We start from the raw sequence: 18,500 nt of genomic DNA, 5'->3' as shown, positions 1-18,500 counted from the left end.
ATAATTGTTTTCACTCCTCTGTCAGAAATCTTGCGAGGAGCACCTGATCGTGGCGGGTTTATGGTGAAATGATATTCTTTCCACTTCCGGATTATGGCCCCAACAGTGCTCACTGGAACATTCAGAAGTTTTGAAATCCTTCTGTAACCAATGCTGTCAGTATGTTCTGCAACCATAAGGTTGAAACGGTCTTGCGAGAGCTCTTTGCTTTTACTCATGATGAGATGTTTCTTCTGTGACACCTTGGTAATGAGACACCTTTTTATAGGCCATCAGTTGAGCCTGAACCAGCTGATATTAATTTGCACTGACAAGGGGCAGGATTGCTTTCTAATTACTGATTGTCTTGGCTTTCCATTCCTTTTTGCACCTCCCTTTCTTCATGTGTTCGATACTTTTTCCCTGTGTCATTTAACATTATAACACAATTTAATTTATGGACATTATGGTTTGATTTATTTGCATGAGTTGTTACCAACATCTGGTGAAAATTTCATGTCAATAGCACCTGAAAAATGGTGACGTGTTCAATACTTATTTTACCTGCTGTAAATATTATACACCAGATCAATCCATTCATCTACAGTAGTGAGTTCAGCGTTTTTCAGCCATTTCTTAGTTAGGGATTTCTTACAGGCCACCAACAGTGTGCTCAACAAATATTAATCCTTCATCCTCCATTCAAGTTCTTCTAGTTTAAATCAGATACATCATCTCAAAACTAAAAATTATTTTGGTTGAAAAAGACAGTTTCAACCAAAGCCACGAAGGGACAACTCCAAAATATAAGTAAATGATTTGCGTCTTTGTTCCCACATGATCTCCTTCTCAGAGTCAGAGAGTAACTGTTTGAGAAGAGATCAAATGATCCAGTATTTCATTAAAAGCAAAGATTAGATAAAAGTATTTTCTTCCCTCTCCCATTAATCATCTCGTGACCCCTTCAGATTGATCTGGTGATCCTTTGAAGGGGCCCTGACCCCTAGGTTGGGAACAACCTGACTAAACTAACTGTTTATAAAGTAGTTAAAACTAGCTGCTTACACATTGATGCACCAGAATTAAATCTAATAATGTCATATATAATAATATAACAGTCACAGGGGCCATTTTACTGCAGAACTAGTACAGAACATTTGATACGTTAAGTACATTTTACTGATACTTATGTACTTTTACTTAAATAGGATTTTAAATGCACAACTTTCACTTGAAATGGAATATTTATACATTGTATTAGAACTTTTACTTGAGTAAAGGATCTGAGTACTTCCACCACTGTCAGTTTCTCCACAAAGTTCACTTTAGTTTCATCAAACCTAACACCTCTTCATCCATTTGATGTGGACGTGTTGCCTAAACTATAAAAAGTGCATTTGATCACATACAGATGCAGAAAAAAAACAACACTACAGGATACTGTATTTCAAATATTTGTGTGGTTTTATTCCAGCTTACACTGAGGATTTATACAGTGAAATGATCCGACAGGCAAACCTTTCAGATAAATCACGCAAACAAGTCAGACATCTATCTCCATCCTGCCAGAAGAGGGCAGTATCCTCCACCTTTATCACACAGCTTAGACACCACACTGAATGGCCGCCTCAGCGTTGACCCATGCATAAAAGTATTTATCTGGTTTCACAGTAAAGCCAATATTTGTTTAAAAAAAAAAGAAAAAAGTGTTGTTGCTCCTGCCACTTTGTAGAAGGCACAGATTGTAAGGAAGCTTGGCAGACAGAAGGAACATGACGCTGTTTAAGAGCATTTTCCAACATTGAGACACAAACAAACAGCCAACGAAAACAACTATAGACGTGTTGCACCATGAAGGACAAACTAACAGAGATTTAATCTGGCAAAGTAATGCGCTGTTCCTGAGAGGAGATCATTTGGTTTCTCAACAGGAGTACACAGTGTCCCTTGTATCGGTTTAATGCAAGAAAACAGGAATAATTTGAACCAAAGAAACAGAATTTAAAAAATCCCACAGCGAGTTTCCTTTCTTCATGACTAATAATTAGAAAATGAAGACAAATTACATAAACGCACATGTATTCGGCCTTGTGTGTCGAACAGATGATGCTAATCAGCCTCAGAGGCCTTTGTTGAAGTAGACACGTTGTACAGCGTCTCCATACTGAGACACGATGGAGTCTCTCAGCTCGGGCTCCAGCTTCGACACAGCCATGGAGCTGTTATAGACAGACAGACAGAGAGAGGTCAGGGAAAGAAAAGAAGAGAAACGTGGTCAGAATGTACTTTGTTTGATTAAACAAGCTAATGCTGGTTTGTTTGCTTATGCAGAATGATTCAGATTGAACAAATTGCTGGAAACATTACTAATGAAAAAATTTTGTCAATAAAAAAGTAAATCTAGTATAAATAGGAGAGTAAGTTATTAATTATTTGCAATAAATTATGGCAAAGAACATTTTCTACAACCCTTCATAAAATATGTACTTTTGTCAGTAGAAAACTGTCAGCTATTGAGTTGCACTGTGGGTAATGTAGGCGCCAGATTTGGACAAGGAATGTGTGGAATAAAACAGACAATATCTCTGATTCTGCTGCATCAATTTTGATCTTTTTTTAAACTATCCATTGTGAGGTCGACAGTGCAATGCTAAACCTCTTTTAAGCTACATGTGTCAGCAGGTGAAGCAAGTACAGAAACAGGTTTGTTACCATCTCTGGGGGAACAGGGAGCAGGCCGCAGGAACCATGAAGACCAAACTTTAAGAAAGAACAAGAACAAAAGTCATTTTGTCATCAGACACTTCTGAGTACATTAAAATCCCCGCGACCCTCTCTACTTACAACACTCCCACCATCATCACTTGAATTGGTCCGTGGAGAAACGTGATTCTCTGTGAAAAGACAGAACAAAGCTTGATTACAAATGCACACTTTCATGTTGGGGACTTTAGCAGGAGGTCGATAATGACGGTAAAGGTCTGACCTGCATGAATTTGTATTTTTCCATCCTCTGCATGATGATGGGGAGAATGACTGACAGAAGAGAACAAAAAAAGTCAAGAGGGAAGAGGACAACTTGAAGAACTCAATGTAATATTCATAAGATTAAACTTCTTTGCATACTCATTCCTGGTGCGGCCATGGTGATCCGAGAGACGACCACCTGAGTGATGCCTTTTACAGCTGCTTTCTGCAGACATAAAAGATGTAAAGACAGTTTATGAATAGTAAAGGAACTACTGTGCTTTTTAAAAAAAGTTTAAAGTGTGTCCAGAGTGCAGACCGTAGAGTGGCCAAGCTTGTTGCCGTTTTCATCTGTCACAGCAATGCCATTCAGAATTTCCCTAAAAAACAAAGACAATATGAAGGTGAAGTGAAACCGAATGTAAAACAGAGCAGTTTTCTCATCTTCCAGCCCCCTGCTGCAGCGCATGTTAGTTGTAAACAATGTTACTTCACAGTAAAAGCACACAGGCGATTCAGGGTGAACCTTAAGTGTTTAAAACCAAACAAGAGGGATGTTCAACAGAAAAGACTAAATTAAAGTACATTAGTAAAACCTTAACAAGGCCAATTACTGGAAGATTGCTATATATATATATAACATTTAAATAAGACTAAAGGTGCTTTCAAACAGCGAGAGGTTGCCGCCGCCTCCATTCTCAATGTAAACACGGTGGCAGCACAGCAGCATGGAGAGGGTCCGCTGTGCGACCATGGCAACCACAGAAACCACGGAGAGGGAAACAATACAGGAGCTGATTTTACTGTATCTAAGTTCCCTGAATGATTCACCAGCAGAAAACAAACAGATCAATGAAGAGTAACGGTATTGCAGCAACATCAGCTTTAAAGTCTGATTATCCTGTCTGGGACAATAAACAATATTTATGATACTAGTTAGCTAAACTTGCTATATTAAATCGTGTCTCATTGCTAACCATTTCCTCTATTCTAAGCTACAACCCGCTCTGTTTATCTGCGTAATGAGATTATACTGGGTTAGTGGACAGCAGCAGCCTGTGTTGTACAGGCTGGTAGGATCGGGTGCTTTTGGCTGCCAATTGGCAACATTGGTGTTCTGTATTTTCGGTGGGAGCAGGGCACAACCTGCGATCCTACCAGCCTGTACACCACAGGCTGCTGCCATCCACCCAGTATAATCTCATCGTGGGTTGTTGCATAAAATAGAGGAAATGGTTAGAAATATGACTAATATAGCAGGTTTTGGTGGTGCTGGAGGAAAAGTCAGGGAATCACCAGAGTCATTAGGATTCATCCTCTGGGAACCATGAATGAACACATTTCATGCCAATCTACCCAATAGTTGTTGAGATATTTCAGTCTGGAGCAATGTGGTGGATCGACGACCGACCGACTGACATTGCCATCCCCAGTGCAGTGCAGTGCACCCCCCCCCGAGAAAATGTGAGTACTGTGATTTCGCTTCTCAGAATATCTGATCTGAGAACGGCACTTTGATTTCTGCACATCTCGCCATTAAAATCTGCACGATACAACATATTTATTAGGAGTTCAAACAGTGACGTAGCATGACTTACTGTTGCCTCATCATAGGAATGTTAACACAGTTGGCTGCTGCCACTGCTGCAAAAGGGACCCAGCGAGCCACGAGAGGAGGAGCTTTCTACAGGACAAAGTGAAGACAAAAGGACAAAAAGAGTCAGGTGTTAAAGACGCAATCCCTGATCCACATTTGAATAAAATCAGCCCACCGCTGAAATTTAAAACACCTGATTAGAATCTGCTATTGAGATTATAGAGATATTATAGACCTTGTTTTTTTAATAAAAACAGCATTATATATTTGGAAAAGCACAGGTGTAATTAATAAAAGTTGCATCCCACTTAGTTTTGACAGTTGACCCTAGTATTGTTTGTGGTGGCTCGTTACAGTAACATCGTTAAAGTTATTAATAACGCCTGTGCTTTTCCTGGTAGGACAAGTCAAAATGTCTGCTGAGAAAACGTCTACTGATTTACAGTACATGTCTTTAGACAACCGCAAACTTATTTTTACAGATGAAAATAATGTTTGTAAACAGAGGAGTAAAACGGGCTGCATTCGGTCGTGCTGGTGTGCCGCTTGTTACGCTGCAGCAGTGTTGGAAGGAGTAAAAGGAAAAGTAGCAATACCACAGAGTAGAAATACGCTCTAACAAGTAAGTTAATATACAAATTTTACTTAAGTATATTTTTTATGCTAATACTTTTGTAGTTTTACTTAAAATACCAAAAGTTAAACTACCACAAAATTGTACTCAAGTATAGTACTTAGTAAAACAAGGACTAAAAACACTCCTGCCCAGATGTGGAAAGTAACTGTTGATAAATATCTTTATAAAGGTTATAATATAATAACCACAGCCGATAGAGTTTGCCCAGTTGTCATGGCGATGACTCAGTTGGCATCATGTGACTAAGAGACCAGAATTCCATACAACTGAGCCATCTCCGTGACAACTGAGCCATCTCCGTGACAACTGTGCGAGCCCTGGAATAGCTACTAAACTAAAAACAAACAAAAACAAAATTCTTAACTTAAGGTCCACTTACTAGTTTTTTCCCCCGGACCTTTCAACCGCATCTCATGGTCTTCTTCAGTGGATGGAGTTTAGAGGGGTTACGATCTGAATTATGAGATTATCATGTACATATTATATCATTCATCATCTAAACTGACAAACAAGATTGTAACCCCAGTAAACTGTGTCCCCTGAAGAAGACTGCAAAGATGCGGTTGAAAGCTTCACTATTATGATCAATATCGACAATTAATTTGGTCTGGGTAATGCCTTGTTTTCAAAAGTGCACCAGTCCTGCTGCCAATATGAGACAGGAAACACGTCTGAGTGATTCATATTCAAAATACTACAGTCGGTTTATAAAGCGCTGAATGTTTTAAAGGCCACTTTAAGTACAGTTCTGATCTTCTGCTACGTAACGAACCATCCAGACCTCTCAGGTCGTCTGGGACAGGTCTGCTTTCTGTCTCCAGAGTCAAAACTAAACATGGAGAAGCAGTGTTCAGTTTTTATGCACCACTTTTCTGTTTGCTGCCTTTTATTAAATCAAATAATGATTCATTTCTTACACTGCACTGTAACTTTTACTCTCCTGTTTTATCTCGTTTTTATTTTCTATTTAACTCTTTTTAAATTGTATTTAAATGTCTTTTTATATTGCCCTATGTGGCTTTTATGTTTTATGTAAAGCACTTTGAATTGCCTTGTTGAAATGTGCTATACAAGTAAACTTGCCTTGCCTTCAGTGTTTCAAATTATCCCGACGAGTCGGCATATTAAGCATAAGCGGAAAAACTCATTAAAAAACAGACAATCGGCGTCAAAGTTGTACAAATAATAGTCTGTGTGTGTTTGTACCTTTGTGTAGAGGTTGAGTCCGACTGCTGTTGCTAATGCTGTGCTGGTTGCTGTAATGTAGGCGACGCCAATCTGCCTGAGAGAGACAATAAAAGCCTTTTTTCAGACATGGAATATGCAACAATGCTGGCTTCAATGTTAAATCGCCATCAGATTTACGTAATGAAGTCTGATAGAGGTGAGACACTCAATGTGGCAGGATTATGGTTCCTTTAAAAACAGTTCACATCCACTGAAAGTTTAATGTACAGTAAATTCTTACTTGGGAGTGATGGGGGAGGCAGCGTTACGGTTTGTGTAGTTGACCAGAGCGTTGAAGGACTGATTCACCCACTGCCAGAACACCACAGCAGGAACGGTCCTAGAAAACAGACAGTTATGAAACCTCTAAAGCTTCCTCTGTGAAACTGTGGGATGTGGTAACATGCAGCTGTTTGCTCTTCGGTACCTGTAGAACTGCAGCATGAAGCCGGTGATGGCCATGCCTCCAGGGACCTGGAAGGACATGCGGCCGATAAGGTTCATGCGGTCTCCTGTGTCTGGGTGGAAGGCCGAGTCGTACAGCTTCTTAGCGTAGTGGAGCTGCTCCTCTGTGGTGCCGGGAGGGATGGATCCTAGCCTACAGAGCGCCAAAAACACACATATTGAACACACTAACGCAGTAGATATTTTCATACCATCAGCATGTAGAAACATTCTTGCATAGCCTGTTTTCGGTGCATTTTTCATGTTGAAAAATAAATAAATAGATTTCACATACTGCGTGCTATATCTATACTTCTGTCCGATATATTACACTTGATCAAAACTCATGTAATCTTTTAAAATGTGTATAGGCTTATGAAATCAGTAAATATTATATGTTTACAAAAATGTGCTACCTGAGAAACGTGGGATACAGTTCATAATATATGCACAAATTAAGATACTGACTGAAAATTATTGCAAAAGCTTAACATATATTATGTTTTAGGTTGTATTTCCTCTCAAACTGCTGAAAGGCTGACTTACAAAAGATACACGATGTTCCTGAGGATTGTCACACTATCAACAATTACACGAGACAGTTACAGTCTGTGTATGACAGCATTCTTACCTGCAGCTATCCACTAAAGCTTTGGCCTCATCCAAGCGCGAGTCAGGTAAGAGCGCCGTTCGACAGTCTGTGATGTTGAAGAAGTGTTTCAGTCGGCCCATAAACGTAGACTGATCCCATCGTGGTGCGTCGATGTTGAATGAGCTCAGAGTCATTGTGGTTGTTAAAAAAAAACTTAATGCATTAAAAAGTTCAAGTCTGTGGACAATCTTTGTTTGCTCTGCAGGAGGTTACTGAACAGCTGCAGCCGAAACCTGGAGAAAAAGGGGGAATGATAACATAATTAACTAAAAGGTGCTGTTAAACAGAAAAATACAGGAGACTAACAACTGTAACTAAAACATACACGGATTCATAGTTAATGAATGAATTACATGCATGTCTCTTGTCAGTGTATCACAACCCGGTTCATGTTTAGCTCAGAGGGTCAGACTGCTTTACCTTTGAACTCCCATTCCCACAGGGTTTCCCAAAGGTGTGTGTGTGTGTGTGTGTGTGTGTGTAAAGCTGCATCGATTAGTCCATCGACAGAAAATTAACTAACTAAAGCAACTATTCTGATCATCAATTAATCATTTTAGTCATTTCTAAAGCAAAAATGTCAAATATTTTCTGGTTCCAGCTTCTCCAAAGTGAGGATTTGATGCTTTTCTGTGTCATGTATGTTAGTAAACCGAATATCGTTGGGTTTTAGACTGTTGGTCGAATAAAAGACGATGTTTTGAACCTTGTGCTGTGGAAAATCTGAATGGGCATTTTTCACTTTCTGACAGTTTAACGACAAAACGATTTATCGATGAAGCAAGAAAATAAGCATTGCAGCCCTAAAAGGTAACTTATTTAAATTCCTGGCACCACTGAACCTGGAGCTGCAACGATTAGTCGATTATAAAAGATAAAATTAAAAAAAAAAAGGCAACTATTTGATTTGCTTAATCACTTTGGGCATTTTGCAAGCAACAATGCCAAACATTTTCTGGTTTCCTCTTAAATGTGAGGGAAAAGCTACTTTTATTTGTCTTATACGATAGTCAATGAGATATCTTTGGGTTTTGGAGTTTTGGTTGCGTCAAATTTTGAAGACGTCACTTTGGGATCTGGGTTTTTTTTTTTTCCCATACTTTTTGACATTTTATAGACTAAACAATGAATCAAGAAAATAGTCTGCAGATTAGACAATAATGAAAATCGTTAGTTGCAGCCCTAAAGTACCCATGTTGGTATTAAACCTTGGCAAGTCCGGTGGGCATGAGTTCACCCTGTGAAAACAGTCTTTGAGATACCGTTGTTCTGTGTGTCACACTGAATAGTAGTTTTTTGGCTCTTGCCCCCTCACAAGCACAACCCTGAACAAACACAAACCTTGTTCCTCCCTAAAAATTCTCAAGGACCAAATTTCTTCTGGAAATCATTGACCACATCCTGGTAAATGGTTCCACGGGTTGTCATTTTGGGATTTTGCAGCTGCAGCATTTTGCTTCCTATTACACAACCAGAGGAACCAGAACCTGCTGACTACAGCTCAAACTATTCAAACATCCCACTGTGCATCTTCATCATTACATTACTAATTATTTACTGTAGAAACCTGCACTAGGTGGTTTAATCTTTTTTAAGTCAAGGGCACACGAGGAGAGGAGTATATCAGTGCTCTTTGAAGGCTCAGCCTGGCTGGAACTGGATTGTTTCTGGAGCTGTTTGTTTATAAAGTAGGGTAAAGGCCTGCTGAACCTTGTGGGGAACACTGAGCATGAGCCAGAAGTCAACGTTATACCATGATATAACAATACGAATATATAAACAAATACTGGAACTGATGGCTTCATAGAATGAAAGGATGTGTTGTTCACTGTGGGGGAAACTAGGTCTTCAGGCAGTAATGTAAGGATAATCTATCTGTATGTAATAAAACAGAGAATGCAACAGAGAACATAAAAGATATGTAAAAATCATCATAATGATTAATAATCTCCCAGAGCCCAAGATTGCAGCTGCAAAATGGTCAGTCCAACAGTCCAAAATCAAAAGGTATTAAGTTTACAAAAACAGAAAATCCTCATATTTGAGAAGCTGAAACCAGTTAACATCTGATTGATAAATTACTTCAAAGAAGAATAATCTTCTGTCTGTCGACTAATTGGTTCAGCACTAGAATATATCTAGTAAAATATAACTAAATGAACAAACTAAGTACAGACGGGGGACAAATTAAAAGGAAAAACTTGAATAATAGAGCAGAGAGACATCAAATGCAGATGCTTCTGTGCACCAGGGCTCACTGAATGATTTGGTGAGGATGAAAATGATGTGAATAAAATGCTATGGCCAGATCTCAACCCAGTTTCACACCTATAGAAGATTTTGGACCAACCTGTAAGACAATGCTCTCCGCCCCCATCTCCATAAGACCAAATATAAACTTTAATCTTCAAATGTCTGTGATTGTCTCTGATGCTATACTGTATAAATGAGGGAATATCTTGAGGAGGAAAGGTGTTCATCCCTCCAATAGAGTTCCACAGACTTGGATGCTCGTGGTGGCCTGACTCCATACTAAGACACTTCATGTTGGTTTTTCCTTTAATGTGTTACCCATCTGTATCTTCACTGATATATTTGACGATTTTGCAGATGCTTTGTTGTTCACAGATCTGCAACTTAAACTGTATCAACAAACTGATGTATTAATCTGAATGAATAATAATTACAGATCAACAGAAAATTAATCTGCAACTATTTTGATAATCGATTCAGTCATTTTTCAAGCAAAATTGCCAAACCGTCTCTGGTTCCAGCATCTTAAATTGTGAGGATTTTCAGTTTTTCTTCGACAGTCGATTTAATATGTTTACGTTCTGGATTGTTGGTCAGACAAAACAAGCAAATTGAAGACACCAACGTGAGCTCTACAAAACTGTTTAACATTTCACAGACTAAACTATTAATCGAGAAACTAATAGATAATGAAAATAATCTTTAGTTGCAACCCTTATAATAACTGAATATTTGGGTTTTGGACAGTTGGTTGGACAAAACAAGCAATTTGAACAAGTCAATGTAGGCTTCGGGAAATTGCATTGGACAGTTGTTATTAATTAATTTGAGACATGTTATTTAGCTTAAGAAGTAGGAGAACTTTCTCAACCCATAAATGAACACTAAACCCTTCAGTTATCACAAACATTCAAATGTGGAGATACAGGGATTTCACTGGACAGGATGGGTATGAAAACGTGTAGTCTGAAAAGTAACTAAAGCTATCAGACAAATGTAGTGAAGTAAAAAGTACAATATTTGCCTCTGAGATGTAGTGGAGTAGAAGTGTAAAGTAGCATAAAAATACTCAAGTACAAGTACCTCGGATTTATACAGTACTTGAGTAAATGTACTGAATTACATTCCACCAGTGGGGCTAAGTGCATGCTGCATGAGAATGGTTAAATTGACACAAAGTGGAGTTGCTAGCAGAAACTTCCCCAGAGGCTTGACAAACTGGATCTGCAGGCCACAACACAGCCAGCATCTGAATACATCTGCACAACTACCACCTAATCCGTTAACACAGGAATCTAAGCAGTTTTAAGCTTGTGCGTGCAATTATATGTACAGTTCCTCTAACAAAGACATAAACTTTGTGTGCATACAGAGTGTGGTCTTGTATTTCAGTCTGCAGACCAAAAAGAGTGAAGACATGTCAGTCGGAGCACAGAGTGATGCAACATTACTCGAGTTACCAGCTGAGTCTGACTTCTGCAAAAAGCGAGAAAAAGGGAATAAAAATCGAGCCAAAGCATCGACACATAGGCTGCAATCTATAGTGACAAAAACAGAATACATACCTTTGTGGGAGTCCTCAACCGCCCTACAGAGCAACCTGTCAGGTAATCAAATGTGCTCGTGTGGCATAGTAAAGACATGTGCACGTGGCATGCCGTCCTCCAATCATGGGCTGGGGCAGCTCCCTACGTGAGAACCAAATCTGACGCTTTATTTTTCTTAATAACTAAAATGAAAACACATACGAGACACGGTCAAGTTGTTGGCTGAAATTGACTTACGCTTGAGTTTACAGCTACTGCGTAACTTAACCTGTTATGCTTACTTGCTAGCTAGCTAATTACCTCTGACAATGTGACGGGTTTGTTCTGCGTCTCGTGTAGAAATGAAACAAATGTGCGTGCAGTAACATATTGTAACGGATGTGCGCAAGAACCGTCCACAAAATGAAACATGTGGAACTCTTGGCCTACATTTGAAGCATTTAGCTAGCAGGCAGCTAGCTTAACTCGTCCTCCATACTTGCGGTTGCACTCGAGTTTCGTGCGTAGCTGTGCGTCTGACGTCAGCCCCCTTAGTAACCCTCGGCGGCGTCTCCAGGAGAGAAGGCAACAAGATGGTGAGTTAAATTTATCGTAATAATTAGCCATCAACTGTTAATATCAAGCTCAAAATTAGCAAATATTCGCATTAAGTAGCGCTTACTTGAATGCGCATATAATAATGGCTGCCACTGTCCACAACTTGCCGAGAAAAACATCCAAGTGAAAAAGCTGCCTTGTTGCTTCGTTCAGTTATCAGGGATTAGCTTAGCACGTTAGCTACGTTTAGCTCCCATTTGCTTGCCGTTAACTTGCCCTGCATTGAAACAACTAGCCCGCAAGGCTCAAGAAAATCAAAGATGGTGTGACTAGTTACTCACAGGACCTGTTGTTGTCCTCATGTATTGGTACCGTTAGGAAAGTGCTTGTTCATCATCATAAAAGAAAAATCAGTTGCACGGCCTGTAAGTGAGGAGTCCGCTTGGATGGAAGGAAGATATGCATTTCTACAATGGTGGTTAGCTGCAACAGTGTCCCCCCTGGCAAAGCAACATCACATGACTGTTTTTACTGATTACTGCAGGGATTGCTGTCCATCCTGCGTAAGCTAAAGAGCACACCAGACCAGGAGGTTAGGATACTGCTGCTAGGTCTGGACAACGGCGGGAAGACCACCCTTCTCAAACAGCTGGCATCTGAGGACATTAGCCACATCACCCCCACACAGGTATGGAGGAAAGTTTCATACATACACCACCTGTTATTGGAGCAACCAGACATAGTACAACAAGGATGGGTGGCCATGCTCTTTGGCAGATGTATGAATCTTTGTTACATCTGCTTCCCTTATCTGACCCGCTTGATGTTTTGTGTTGTCTCCAGGGATTCAACATTAAGAGCGTTCAGTCTCAGGGTTTTAAACTGAATGTTTGGGACATTGGAGGCCAGAGGAAGATCAGGCCGTACTGGAGGAACTACTTTGAAAATACTGATGTGCTGGTGAGTGGAGCTTGATGCACCAAACACAGCAAAGAAGCATTGTGTTTTATCAGAGTTTACATTGGGGTTTTGATCTGTTCATCCTTAGTGAAGTCACTGTTTATCACACGTGCACTGAAGATCTGCTGCACATGCTAATAAGAAAAACTTCCATTTTGTCTCAGATTTATGTCATTGACAGCGCTGACAGAAAGAGATTTGAGGAAACGGGTCAGGTATGTAATATGTATTGTTTTGTGTCAGTGTGCACTATGCATGTTGTAGGGCTGCGATATACTATTATTTTCATTATCTATTAATCTGCCAATTATATTCTCAAATAATCATTTAGTCTATTAAATGTCACAAAATAGTGAAAAATGTCCATCACATTTTCCGAAAGCACAAGGTGACGTCTTTGAATTGCTTGTTTTGTCTGACCAACCCAAAAACATTGAATTTACTATCATAGAGGACTAAGAAAAGGTTTCAGTCGTAGTCATCTGGACACTGTTTTCAGAATCAAGATGTTTCGGCTCCCATCCGGAAGTCATTCTCAATTGTGAAAAAATGGGACGGGAACTAGAAATTTAAGCGTGTTACATAAGCCATGCCCTCAGGAAGGAATCTCCATCTTGATTCTGAAAACAGTGTCCAGATGACTACGACTGAAACCTTTTCTACGATAGAACACTCCTGGACGAATGAGGGACTACACCGTTGTAGAGGACTAAGAAAACCAGAAAACAAGACTTTCAGGTCTTTGATTGCTGACCTTTTGAGATAGATGGCATTTGAACATTTTACCTTTTAAAGACTGGTGATTTTTTTTATTTTTATGGTTCAAGGATTTTATCACATCAAAACAGGAGATTTTAAGTTTCACAGGAGTCAAGACTTGTGACTTAACTATCAACTAGAGTCCAAGTTTCAAATCTACAGCTCAGTTTTTTAATTAACATGAAGCACAGGAGTCTCTTCTTCTGTGACAGTATTTGTGTGTGTGTGTGTGTGTGCGCGTGTCTTTATGTAATATTACCATATGTTTGTATGTGTTGCAGGAGCTGGCTGAGTTGTTGGATGAAGAGAAGTTGAGCGGCGTTCCTGTGCTGATCTTTGCAAACAAGCAGGACCTGCTGACAGCCGCCCCAGCCTCCGAGATCGCGGAGGGTCTCAACCTGCACACCATCCGGGATCGCATGTGGCAGATCCAGTCCTGCTCCGCCCTCACTGGTGAGGGGATTCAGGTGAGCGTAACAAGCTTTTGCTTTTTTGCCTTAATTCTTATGTGCCATTATTCTCTTCTTCTCACCGTGCTCCTGTTTCTCTTAAATTCACTTTCAGGAGGGGATGAATTGGGTCTGCAAGAGCGTCAACTCCAAGAAAAAATAGTTTTGCTTCTAGTCTTCTACTCAGGAGGAACAGCAGCACACACACACTGACACACATTGCACCCTCCTGAGCCTTAGTACGATGGGATATACCTGTGAATGTAAACACACTACTAATCCAACATGGACTTGGAGTTTTTAACCCCCTGCATTCTATACATTCCTGTATCACTGATGTTTACTAATCTCAACACATCTTCCTACGTTGGCCTCTACAAAGAGAAGCAGGGTTTTGACTTCAAAGGGAACCCATGCCAGGAAATCAACCTCCTCCACCCAGATTACCCATGTCACCGTCACTGTCCCAGCCAATCCCAGCCACCATCCACAGCCTGTCACAACGTCAAACATTCCCATTAAACTGCTGTCTTTCTTTGGAATTTCAGCATATTCTTTAAACTCTTTAATACACTTTTCACACATCTTTTTCTCCATCTTATTCTTACAGGTTGATTTTTTTTTTTTTTTTTTTTTTTTCATTCCACAATGGCTGTAAGCGCTTTTCCTGCTATGGCTCTGTTTGAAGTGAGGTATATTTTTGTAATTGTTTTATTTATGGTGAAGTAGAGTGTAGAGTGCTTTCGAACAACAACTGGTGTGGTGTGTGTGATTTCAAGGGTGTTGGAGAAACGGTCCGACTCTTCCCACTAAAGAATAATACTGTACATGTTAATATGTATAAAAAAAGATACAAATTTAATGGTTAAGAGGCACTACATTTTTGGATCAAATGTAAATAGCTCGGCCCTGTGTTCATATGTTACGTTATGCACATGTGATAGAGTATAAGTTACCCTGCTGTACTTTGTAGTCTATAATGTTTGCATATCTAATATATGCCGGTAGATTTTTAACAGAGGTATAGTACTGTACGTCCCAATGCATTTCTTTGTGCTCTTTGGGTTAGTGAGGGAATTCACTCTTTTGACGTTTCCTTTTGATATTCTTGAATGTAATCTGTCCAGAATTGAAGGTACTGTATGTGAATAAAAAAGATAAGAAAAATCACAAGTTATTGAATTATTATTATTGAATTAAGTTGCTTCCTGCACTAACAGACTTTCGTTCACTCAGTTCATGCAGGGACATTGTTTTTTTTTTTTTGTAAATCAGGCTCTAGTGGTCACACCCATAACAGGTGGAGTCAGCTGTTCATGACAGCATTTGAGCCTGTGTGGAGAGGCCTCTGTGGGAGACAGCAGCTCTATTGAGTTAGACAGAGCATTGAATTCAGTATTAAAATGTACTGGGATGGATATAGCACTACGATATTCTACTCATCTAGAAGTATTGTATATAAAAATAAGATTATTTGTAAAAACTGCATGTAAAATTTTAATCAGCTCTTTTGAAGAGATCTCTGAGGAACAGTTATGTAATTCCATGTGGTCAAAGTGAAAAGACCAATATGGCATCCAGACTAAATATTTCAACACAATAATTCAAATACATCCTACCAACTCATTTGTCTCCAAATCTGATCTGTCTTAAGTGAAAACCCCATTTATAACAGAAAAAGTAAAAAGCAAACTTAAAGGACCATCACTTTTCCCCATACAAATTAGAGGTAAATTCACTTATTCTAGTAGTTTCCAACCCCCAGAGAGAATGAATCTAAGGGGTCGTGAGATGATTTCCAGGGTAGCATATTAGACAAAACAAAAATTTGCTACCCACATTTTGTTTATTTTTCTGCCGTTTCTCTAATCTTTGCCTTTTTTTCTAGTGATATACTATAAACAGACCTCGTGCTAAGAATTTTACTATTTCTGAGGTAAAAAAATGAACCTTCAAGCTTAATATACTGTACAGTTTTCCCTCTTCGGGCACCTAAAATTATTCCAATTAAACAATCTGAAAAAGGAAACATCACTCTTTGATTGCCTGTGACAGGAGGACACAGGTAGACATTGCTTCATATTAAATGGTCCTTTACGGATGCAATCAAACATGTAACAGCCTTTAGAAAAGATGAATACCTCAGATTTAGTTGTTGTCTAGTTATTCTGTGTTTTTAAAGACTCAGTCAGTTTGGGAGTGACAGCGTGTTCCTTATGTTTCCCTTTGAGTCATGGATTGTACCTAAATAACTTTTTGTGTGGGTCTTAACAGAATAAGGGCTGCAATATACTAAATATGAAATCATATTGGTTTTGTTCTAACAGGCAGGAGTTTCAGGCTGGTGGTGCGGTATCCACCTGGTTGGGTAAGTGCCTCATGGCTTGAGGCTGAGCAGGAGGAGCTGTGCAGCTTGGATCTTCTCCCCCCAGCCGAACTGACTGACTATGTGGAATGCAGAAACCTAATCCACCTCCAGGGCAGAGAGGGCTGCAGGTACACATGAGACCAGCTGCATACCTGTGCTGCCTGCATGTTAGAGGGGTGTGATGTCTGACAACACCGCCCAGCGGGGGAATGTAACTAAGTACATTTACTCAAGTACTGTACTTAAGTTAAATTTTTAGGTACTCTACTCGAGTATTTCCAATTTATGTTACTTTATACTTCTACTCCATCATGTTTCAAAGGGAAATATTTTACTTTTTACTCCACTACATTTTATTTGACATCTTTAGTTACTTTGATTTTACACTGAAAAAATATGATCAACTTATAAAATGTGATGCATTATTATAGATTAAAGGCTCTGCATACCGACACAGGTGTTGTTATATTAAGATAAATAAAGTTCAATTTTATCTTAAGTAGCTGATTAGGCCTCCTCAGGTTGGAGTTATGCTGGGATTTACATGAACTCACCAATAAGTTGTAACTGTCCTGCAACAAAACTAACACGATCTCTTCTGCACCATCTTCCAGGACCTTGGACCTACTGATGTACATTCACGAAAGTTGAATTTTTAACCCAGGACTTTTACTTGCACCATTACTTTAACACTGTGGTATTGCTAGAAAGAAAAAGATCTGAATACTTCCACAACTGCCTCCACCTTTGTGCAGTCATTTCTCAGAAATCTGATGTCCAATTCTGTGGCTAATTCGGTGCTTAGTGCAGCTCCTGTGGAGGCACCATCCAGTTCAGACTGGATTCAGATCTGTGCTGCTTTTGATTTTGTAGTACAGGTCTGTGTGGTTGGACAGTGAGAGTCCCTTGTGAGCAGTGGTGTGATCACCTTCCTGCCCAGTCAGGAGCTGGCTTGGATCCATTTATTGCTTATTCGAGCAAAGCTGGGAGTACTTCATATCCCTATTGGTTGCCTCTGGTATTCACAATACTAAAGTCTGTTAGAAGGCGACGCAAGAACAAAAGAGAAATACTGAGTTCAATGGGAGCTGAGCTCCAACCTGATCAAACAGTGAGTGCATTGATCTGTGCTAGTGTGCTGAAGCAGACATACAACTGTAGTTGCATAACCTGATGATCAACTTGATTACCTGTACTTCTTTGTATCTAAGCTACCTGAATGGTGCTGAACAGGAGCTTTGTGCTATTTTTTCTGAGCATGAACAGCCATGAAATCAGGCTAATTCATATGATTATTATCCTTCTGCAATCACTTTAAAGGTGCGAGTACATGTTCTTATAAAGAAAAATATTTGCAGTTGAGTTCAGAAAAACTAAATTACCATATACACGCTATAATGTTCTTGGAGACTGTGAATAACACTACAGTATACATTCAGGAAACTGATTCAGATGATGGATTTCTTTTACAACAATCTAGCAGCCATGTTCATTGTAATGGAGGAATATGTCCCCTGAATGCAACTGTATGGCTCTTTCATGTGGTTTTAATGGTTTTTAGCCATACGAGCGGCTAAGCAATGGTAATGTCGGTCCACCACTTTGATCCAGACTTAAATATCTCAACAATTATTAGATGTATTGTCAGGAAATTTGGTATTGACATTCATGGTACCCAGAGGCTGAATCCTACTGACTTTGGTGATCAGCTGACTTTTCCTCAACCGTCACCATGAGGTTGACATTTGTAGATTTGAGTCAAATGTCTCAACAACTGTTGGATGGATTGAAATTAAATTTGGTTCACGCATTCATGTTCCCCTAATGATGAACTATAATAACTTTGGTGATCCTTTTTCATCTAGCACATGCTAGATGAACATGCTACTAACATGCTAAACATCAGCATGTTAGTAGTGTCACTGTGAGCATGTTAGCATGTTGATGTTAGCATTTAGCTCAAAGCACTGCTGTGCCTAAGTACATCCTCACAGAGTTGCTAACATGCTGTAGATTCTCAGTTATTTCTTTCCAGCAGCTTTTACTTCATTAACTATCACATTGTCTTTGTTTGTACAAAGTACAGCCTCACAGAGCAGGTAGCATGGCTTTGTTAATACACAG

At 39.5% G+C, this 18,500-nt stretch overlaps 2 protein-coding genes across 4 annotated transcripts; one reads left to right on the top strand and one right to left on the bottom strand.

The window, feature by feature from the left end:
* Positions 1–1,420: 1,420 nt before the first annotated feature.
* On the bottom strand, positions 1,421–12,323 carry sfxn2 (sideroflexin 2). Of its 3 annotated transcripts, XM_044177831.1 has the most exons (14): positions 11,604–11,617; positions 11,322–11,485; positions 11,127–11,232; positions 7,483–7,736; positions 6,835–7,005; positions 6,649–6,747; positions 6,387–6,462; positions 4,545–4,630; positions 3,266–3,326; positions 3,106–3,172; positions 2,966–3,015; positions 2,824–2,873; positions 2,692–2,739; positions 1,421–2,198 (listed from the first exon to the last, which is right to left on the bottom strand). In XM_044177831.1, exons 4-14 carry the CDS (start codon positions 7,635–7,637, stop codon positions 2,099–2,101), a joined length of 963 nt encoding a protein of 320 aa, XP_044033766.1. In that variant the 5' UTR covers positions 7,638–7,736; positions 11,127–11,232; positions 11,322–11,485; positions 11,604–11,617; the 3' UTR covers positions 1,421–2,098. The 3 variants fall into 3 exon arrangements, with proteins under 3 accessions (XP_044033766.1, XP_044033768.1, XP_044033767.1); XM_044177833.1 differs by lacking the exons at positions 11,127–11,232; positions 11,322–11,485; positions 11,604–11,617 and adding an exon at positions 12,182–12,323; XM_044177832.1 differs by lacking the exons at positions 11,127–11,232; positions 11,604–11,617 and having other exon boundaries at positions 11,322–11,444.
* On the top strand, positions 11,741–15,181 carry arl3b (ADP ribosylation factor like GTPase 3b). Its single transcript, XM_044177834.1, has 6 exons — positions 11,741–11,878; positions 12,385–12,528; positions 12,684–12,800; positions 12,965–13,015; positions 13,841–14,026; positions 14,124–15,181. The coding sequence occupies exons 1-6, from the start codon at positions 11,876–11,878 to the stop codon at positions 14,169–14,171; spliced, it is 549 nt and encodes a 182-aa protein (XP_044033769.1). The 5' UTR covers positions 11,741–11,875; the 3' UTR covers positions 14,172–15,181.
* Positions 15,182–18,500: the final 3,319 nt, after the last annotated feature.

The sequence above is a fragment of the Siniperca chuatsi genome, linkage group LG20, assembly GCF_020085105.1.
Source record: "Siniperca chuatsi isolate FFG_IHB_CAS linkage group LG20, ASM2008510v1, whole genome shotgun sequence".
In the NCBI taxonomy this organism is placed as follows: Eukaryota; Metazoa; Chordata; class Actinopteri; order Centrarchiformes; family Sinipercidae; genus Siniperca; species Siniperca chuatsi.
The sequence above is the reverse complement of the archived record's forward strand: the minus strand, read 5'-3'. Positions and strand labels throughout refer to the sequence as shown.

What these genes read in the sequence shown, in the direction of transcription:
- sfxn2 (XM_044177833.1), bottom strand. Translation starts at nt 7,637, where the DNA reads ATGACTCTGAGCTCATTCAACATCGACGCACCACGATGGGATCAGTCT. An exon ending in TTCATGCTGCAGTTCTACAG is followed by an intron (nt 6,748 to 6,834) that starts GTACCGAAGAGC and finishes TCTGTTTTCTAG; the next exon opens with GACCGTTCCTGCTGTGGTGT. An exon ending in ACAAGCTTGGCCACTCTACG is followed by an intron (nt 3,173 to 3,265) that starts GTCTGCACTCTG and finishes TTATGTCTGCAG; the next exon opens with AAAGCAGCTGTAAAAGGCAT.
- arl3b (XM_044177834.1), top strand. An exon ending in GATTTGAGGAAACGGGTCAG is followed by an intron (nt 13,016 to 13,840) that starts GTATGTAATATG and finishes TATGTGTTGCAG; the next exon opens with GAGCTGGCTGAGTTGTTGGA. An exon ending in TCACTGGTGAGGGGATTCAG is followed by an intron (nt 14,027 to 14,123) that starts GTGAGCGTAACA and finishes ATTCACTTTCAG; the next exon opens with GAGGGGATGAATTGGGTCTG.